Source organism: Numida meleagris, chromosome 26 (assembly GCF_002078875.1).
Source record: "Numida meleagris isolate 19003 breed g44 Domestic line chromosome 26, NumMel1.0, whole genome shotgun sequence".
Classification (NCBI taxonomy): domain Eukaryota; kingdom Metazoa; phylum Chordata; class Aves; order Galliformes; family Numididae; genus Numida; species Numida meleagris.
Window position 1 is genome coordinate 3,209,238 of NC_034434.1, and position 7,698 is coordinate 3,216,935.

Sequence of the window (7,698 nt, forward strand, 5' to 3'; positions counted from 1 at the left end):
CTCCCTTGGCACGCGCTTTGCAACTCACCTGTTTTGTTAACGTCTGCGTTAGGATCGGCACCAAATACTGCAGCGCTCCCTTGGCATAAAACTTGCTCGTGTGCTCCGGGGGCCTCCCCTGCTCTGCTGCCTGCAAACAAGCACGCGACACGACTCTCAGTGGCTACGTGCACAGCCCATCCACCACCACCCAGCAGATGCAAGTTCACTTCTGCGTGCTTCCCCCTGCTTCCCAGCACCGAGGCACCGCAACACACGGGAACCTCAAGGACACCCTGCACTACGTCCAGCTGCATATGCCACCAGCAAAGCTCAGTGTGCCATTGCATACAGGCACAGGGCCCCTCCTCACGTGGCACAAACAGGAATATTTTCAGCTGTGTGTAATTAACAAGCGACCCCAAGGAGGAAAAGCAAGAGGTCTTTCTGCATACAAGCTGAACCTGCACGCTGACTGTCCTTTTATCCTTGCTATTTTGGGCAGGCAACACAAATATATATTTAGCTGCTTTTAAAGATGGATATGATTCATCTAGAGGCCTCCAAAGTTTAAGCTCTTATTGATCTGTGCCACTAATTTATGCAAAGAGCGTCTGCATGGGGAACAGCACCCCAAATTCACCCACTGTGAAAGGGAGTGATTACTGTCACCCCATGATTTTGTGCTTACCTCAGAAAAAATGCATTCTATAGAATGCAGTCAATCTTTCCCACACCAGAATAAGACAATGACACCCGTGCCTCTAACAGACCCCAGAAACAGAGCCCATAAATACAGAGCCCACCAGGCACAGACACTGGGTAATTGAAGAAACACCTTTCCTTCCAACTCAGAACACACTGCAGCAGTTCAAGATGCCATCTTCACAAAGCAACAGCTCAAAGAAATTCAGGACAATGAGAGTTTCCCATCGTTGGACTGTGCCTGCTATACATCTTAATGTGCATTTAGGTTAACCTTATAGCTTAGCTCGACTCTGGAATGCTAAAGAGAACTCAGGTAGCTGCCATGTAGCATCTCCAGGAAACCAGCTCGTCTCTGTCACAGCTTATACTCATCAAAGCTGTCAGGAAATCTTTATCTCGGGTTGCTCTGATTCCCAGCCAGGTTGGCATGAAAACCATTTTGCTTGGTTAAAAAGGCAGCTCATCCTCATCGAATCCGGGAAGCAGGACAGCTTGTATTGGAGCTGCACTAAAAGCAACCCCACGAGTTATGGGAGGCGGTTACGGACGGTGGCCACTGTGCTGCTTGAACTCCAAGCCTGGCATTTACCTTCAGCAGCAGAATCCATCAATCCCAGCTGAGGGCTGGGTAAGACAGCTGCCAGTCCCAAGCCAGCAGCTCGAAGCGAAGCTGCTATCTGCAGAGCCAGCACGCCTCGTGGGCTCCGTGCAGCCCCAGGTCTCAGCTTTCTATCAGTCATGCATCACGGAGCATCAGAGTGGTGCATGATGTCTCATCACAGACCAGCACTGCCACACGAGGGGCTTGGGGGCTCTCATTCAGTAGCAGGAGCTACAGAGAACAGGAGGGCTCCCAGCTGTGGTTAAACCATGACTGCAGCACCCCCAGAGACAAGACCACGGGTGTTTGCAAGCTCACCTCCGATGCCTCTATAGCCAGGTCCATCTCCTCGTCACAGACATTTGACCAGAACTCGATTCCTTGTAGAGCCACCTCATCTATGTCACTTTTCATCGCTTCAATAGTTATCTTTGGGAACAAGAAAGAGAGGACGGGAGAGAAGAACGTTGTTGTGAGCACATCGTTTCCCCTCAGACACGCACCCCAATTTTTTGGCCAAGCGGTTCAAGACTCCAGATCATCCGAAATCAGAAGCTGCAGTAGCTACTGCTCGTGAAGACATCCTCCTCGTGGAGGCATTTATCAGCCACCAGCACCAGGCAGGGCTGCTGGGCAAACCAAGCAGCCAGCGCTGCCCCGTGCTTGGGGTCTCAGCTTTGGTTTTAGGGACTTTGCTGGGGGAGAGGCATTGGCAGCACACAGACACAGCCAGAGAAAAGCAACTCAAGGACGGAAGAAAACGTTTCCTCCCAGATGAAGACAAAGCAGCACAGGTAGAGCTCGGATAGTTATACATGAGAAACCCAAGTACTCACAGCAAAAAGTGCAGGACCCATATACGTCTCCATATACTGATAATAAAGGGACATTATCTTCACCAGGTTCTGTAAGGCAGCCACTCGTACCTGCCAGAGCACAGAGCACACCGAAGACGTGATGCTTAGCAGAGCCCTCAGAGAAACAAGGGCAGCTCTGGCTTTCCCCAGCCCTTCCACCAATTCCATTTACTCCGTACCCAGTAAGGTCCTAGCAGCTCAAATCCCCTGAGTATTTAATACTGCTAACACGAAGGATGCCACGCGTTGTGCTGGAGAACCTGCAGGCCTGTCTGTTTTTTAACAGCCCACGGTTTGTTTCATGTAGCACTGCTGCTCGTTACGATGCTACAAGTTCCAGGCAGCTGCCCAGGGAGGGAACAGCCATGAAATCAGGGCGTTTCTTTTCACCCACCACCTTATTCTTTAGTTTTCACTCACCCTCGTATCTGGACACTGCGTTGCTTCACAGACTACTTGCATAATAAAGTGCCTTTCAGACTGAAGAAGAAACAAAAGAACGTTAGGGTCACAAAAGCTCTGAAAACTTTGCAAGCCTTCCTATGGAGAATGCATTTTTGAGCCTGGCCCAGTACAAAGGCTCACACAACACTTCTACAGCTCAAGGAACAGCACAGCATTCACTGCAGTGTTGGGAATCCTTCCTCTCCCAAAGAACTGTCCCGGAACTCAGCCAGGATGCGTTTCTGGAGGGGCAGGACTTGGATGCTCCTGCACTGAGCAGGAAGGAACAGACTCGCATGCCCAGGCTGCTTACAGCCCTGGAGCCCAACAGAAACACAGACTGCACGGTCGGGCACCTCCTTCCCAATTTTGCAGCACTCCAGCTGATCCCCATCCACATCTGCTGGACAGCATCTAGGAAAGGCTTTCACTAAAAGATCCTCTAAGCTGAGGGTTCAATATTCATTCCATCTTCCCATACCCTCCCTGGGAGGGACCTAGAGGATATCCCTCATCCAAACCAGGGGAAGAAAAAGCCCCCCCCACAATAGAAGCCCCTGTTTTGAAGGCTTGCAGGCCTTCCTCCCCCAGCCATTCCCAGAGGCAGCGCGCGCTGGATTGCTGCCATGCAACTTGAAAGAAAGCGCTGATCCAAGCGGGTACGCTCACAGCAGCATTACAGAGCAGAGTTTGATCAGGAAGCAGAGCATCTACCAGGCCCGAGCCTCAGGTCAGTTCAAATCTACCCCCAGAACTCAGCGATGCCTCTTTTCCATGGGTGAACCTCTCTGAGAGCTTCCCCTCCCCTTCTGCATCACAGCAAGAACGCCCCGGGCGCGTGGAAACGAATCCAAAGTCTCAGATACAACGGGGTTATGCATCAAAACTCAGCGTGGTGCATGATTTCTCCTCACAGACCATGGATTCGGTCCTCGTATTTTAGACCAAGGGTTGCTGCCATTTGCCCCTTTACCTCTTTGTCGAAATTTGCTTTGGTGAATTCCAAAGAGTTCAGGAGTGCGTTCGTAGCTGCTAGCTTCACATTGTTGCTGGGCTCCTCCTTCCTCATTCCCTGGATGATGGCTGTCAGGATCTCATTGGATTTGTCTTGAAGTTGCTCTGGGTCCTAAAAGGAGCGTCGATAGTTACGTGCCAGTTACACAGCTTCCTTCATATTGGAAAGCATCACCAAAGCTTGAGTTCTACCAGCAGAAATCGCATGACATTAAGGCCAAGGAGGCCTTTGTTTGCTGGGAGCACCGGAACACAACCAGGTAAGAAGTACAAGCAGGCCTGACAGCACCCAGGGCTGCTGCGAGCACTCTGTGTTAGATGGTTGGTGATACTGATAACACCAGGAGACCTTCTGCAGGCAGAGCCCCAGAGAGCAAGAGACCCCTGCCCAGCATCCAAACCTCCTTCACTGAGGATAAAGAGACCCCTCCATGAGAGGAAGGCGGCCTGCGAGTTTCTCAGCCCCGTGAAGGAACCAAGTGCTCGCCGCTCACCTGCAAGGCTTTACCAACCGGCCCCCGTGGGGCTGCAGTTTCCTACCAGCACCCTCCCACCCCACGGCTGCACAGCGACTTTGAAAGGCGACCTGGATTTGTGCTGCGGAAGCAGGTCAGCTCCTTCAGACACCGTTCGCGTGCGTTTGCTGCTAGGAGAGCCCCTCAGGACGAGGAGGAAGAAAGAAAGGACGCGGCGCGGCTCACAGGGAGAGGTGCCACAAAGGGAAGAGAAGACACGAGCGGGGAGAGCTCGGGACAGCTCTCACGCTTCAGATGTACTCACGATATCCTGGCAGATGTACCCGATGGCCTCCAGCGTGGACTCCTTCATGTGCTCGGTGCTGTGTTGGTTGGTGACGTTGGCCACCAGCTGGGGAATGAGCTCGGGCCACTGGTTCATGGGGATCTCGGCGCAGGCGATGCCGGCCACGCACTGCGAGGCGGAGCTGGGCCGGTACGTCTCGGTGCCCAGCGTCTGCAGGACCTGAGAGCAGAGAGCAGGGCTGGGTGCTGCCACCAGGGCAGCGTGCTCCCAGCCTGGTGCGTGCTAGCACAGACACAGCGCATCCCCCCCTCAGCAAGGCCACTCGCTTGTCTCTGTTCTCCCCCTGCGATGCCTGACATGAACCCAGCCACGGTTGCAACCTTCAGGCTGCACCCAGCAGCTCCTCCTCGCTTGGCCCATAGAGCAGAGCCACAGAAGCAAAGCGACTGCTCTTTGAAATCCTCCCAAACCCCAGGCTGCTGATAGAGAGGTGAAAAGAAGTCCAACTATTTCATTCTATTCTGACGAGTCGCAATCAATCGGATGACTCTTTTTTGGTTTTTTTTGGATGCTTACGTAACTGTTTCTCAGAATTAACAAGGGAGGGGCACTGGTTTCGGAGCATCCAGGCACACCCCTCCCTTTCCCCAAACACCCACCAGGGAACGCCGTCCCTCCTGTTACTCACGTTCTCCCAAGCCGGCTATGACCCCTCTCCCCCCCATCCCTCTTGGGGGAAGGGGTTTGGAACCAGACCCCAAACAGCCCCCACCAACCCCATCCATTGGTCACTCAACGCAGCCATGGAAATAACAGCAAGCCCAGAGCTGAAGGACAAGCCCACCATGGGGAAGTGTTAAGGGGAAACAGCAAACGCATCAGCTGGATAAGAAACAAAGGATTCAGCTTTAGTTTGACACCAAAGGAGCAGTCCACTGGCTGTGAGACTTAATACACAACACAACAGCTCATACAGTCAACAGGAGCCACAATCTCCTTTCTCTATGATGAATGCAAAAAGCTGTGTCGATGACCCAACCTCACTCTGCTAGATACAGACTCAAACGCCTCTATTAAGACAAAAGCAATATATAAAGCATGAAACTTGCATCAGCTCCATACAGTGCTGCACGCAGCCGAGCACACCTTTGTTCCCATGAGGAACTTGTGTCCCTGCAAGCCCTGGGGTTAATCCTAACTAGCTCAGGGGTCTCTAGGCAGAGCCCCACTGCACAGAACCCGCAGGATGCTGCTCCCTGTTTGGGATTTGCCCTGTGCAGATGTGCGTGCTCACACAGAGCACAGCTCAAAGGCATTTGCAAGGGACTGGAGAGCAGTTGAGGAAGCTGTTCCAGTACAGGGAAAGCCAAAAGAAGCCCAGAAGTCATCGAGGGGGGAAGCCGTGCCCACTGCTCCAGCAGCACCCCAGTTCTTTGTAGGACCATTTACACAGGACAACTGGAAAAGCAGCAGCCTCACACCTGCCTGGTTTTCACCCTAATGCTTCTACAGATTAAACGTAGAGCGCAGCACCAAAGCACAGCGCGATGGCACTACGGGTGCCCACGGCAAGGTAGGCTGAAACAGGATGATCTTCAAGGTCCCTTTCAACCCAGGCCATCCAATGATCCTACGTGCCCCGAGAGGGAGCAGCCAGAAAGCTTCAGCAAGAAAGGAGGGAGGACGCGCTCGCTGCTCCCCATCCCAAGAGAACCCAACGGGCTCATAAACCAGACGAGCAGGGAAACGCGGGACTCACGTAGTTCTTGACCTCCCTGCGGGCGTTGGCGTCGATGGCGAGCCATCGCTGCTGGTACTGCGCCTTGATGTCGGGGTCCTTGGAGGTGAGCGAGTTCTTGATCTGCAGGCCGGCCGCCACCCGCGCCACCTGGCTGTTGCCGGGGTTGGCCAGCACTCTGGACAGTTCCACCAGGAAGGTTGGCTGCAGAGAGACAAGGAGCAGGAAGGTGCTGGGACCCCAGCCCGGCCCCACCCAGCCCCCCCCTGCAAAGAGGCAGCGCCTCGCTCGGCTTTCACCAGCTCACCCCAGGGATCGCCACCTCCTGCACTCAGCATCCTCTGAGCACCAGGATGCGCACCTCCCGGGGGGTGCCCAGTGCAACGGGGAGCACTGTTACTCATTCCCTTGCTCTGAGGCAAAGGCCAAACCCCAGCCCAGCACGGGAACTCGTGCAGCGGGCGCTCAGCTGCTCGTCGGTGCACAGCACGTACGCGTGCAAGGTGAGGGCTGCAGCACCCACACCACCTGGCTCCCACGTCCCTCGTGGCACAGCGGGTCGGTGCACGGTGCTGCGCACCAGGCGCTGCTGAAGCCCCAGCTGCAAAACCCGAGCGCCGAGCCGGCTGCAGGAAGCGCTCTGCCTCCCAAGGAAACCTGCCTAGGAAGCGCAGCCGCGCGACGGCCAAAAGCGCCGAGCTCCGGCTTCCCCAAAACACCGTGCAGCTGCACGCAGCCCCGTCCTCAGCTCCCTACAACGGGACGGGAGGGCCAGGAGGAGCCGGGGGCACCGGGAATCGCTGCCCTGAGGAGCCAGCTTCGCTTTCCCAAATCCGGCAGAAATTAAGGAGTTGGCTGCCTCGGATGCGACGCTGCGCAGCGCTCAAGCGCACCGAGGTTTTGTCGCGTCACCCGGGGCCTTCGAAAAGGAGAAATTCGGGAAGCACGGGGCACCCTGAGGCGGAGACGGTGGGGAGGGGGAAGCGCTGCGAACCGTCACAGCTCCCAGCTGAGCCCCTATGGGGCGGCTGCTCCTGGGGGAGCTCCTTTGGGGAGCCCCGGCTGGAAGCGAGGAGCGGTTCAGAGTTCACAGGGTGAAACGAAAGCGTGGGTGCCACCGCCTTTAAGGAGGAAACGGAGCCTAAAACCCCACAGCTCCAGGAATGCCCTCGCGTTTCCCTCTAGGGTTATTTCAGAGCTTTAAGGATCGTTCCTGTGAGGGGAAGGGGGGGGAGGGGAAAAACAATGGAAGCGCCAGAGCCCCGAGTCTGACCCCAACCCCCCCCCACACCCACATCCCCGTTCAGAGCCGCATCCCCACGCCGCACGGACACCCCCGTGCCACGCATCCCCCCCACCCCCACCCCCCGGGTGCGGGGCGAGCCCCCGCTCGGGGGCAGCGCCGAAAAGGCCCCGAGGGCCGCGCAGGGTTCCCGGTGCCGCCGGGACGGGGAACGCCGCTGCATTGCGCCGGGATGGGCGGATATCGGAGCGGCGGACGGGATTTCTCAGCCCGCGGCCCCGCCCGGGAAGGCCCCGGCGCTGCCATGGCCGCACATGGCCCGGCCGCTCCCCTCCGCCGCGCCCCCATTGGC

The 7,698-nt window shown here is 56.0% G+C and overlaps 1 protein-coding gene across 1 annotated transcript in view; it reads right to left on the bottom strand.

Moving 5' to 3' along the window:
- Positions 1-6,307, bottom strand: part of KPNB1 (karyopherin subunit beta 1) — a gene marked incomplete at its 5' end in the record, with an annotated part of 17,225 nt that extends 10,918 nt beyond the window's left edge. The window contains 7 exon segments of the mRNA XM_021377917.1: positions 29-130; positions 1,607-1,717; positions 2,125-2,214; positions 2,566-2,625; positions 3,563-3,715; positions 4,384-4,584; positions 6,125-6,307. Of these exon segments, the coding sequence (XP_021233592.1) occupies positions 29-130; positions 1,607-1,717; positions 2,125-2,214; positions 2,566-2,625; positions 3,563-3,715; positions 4,384-4,584; positions 6,125-6,307 (900 nt within the window).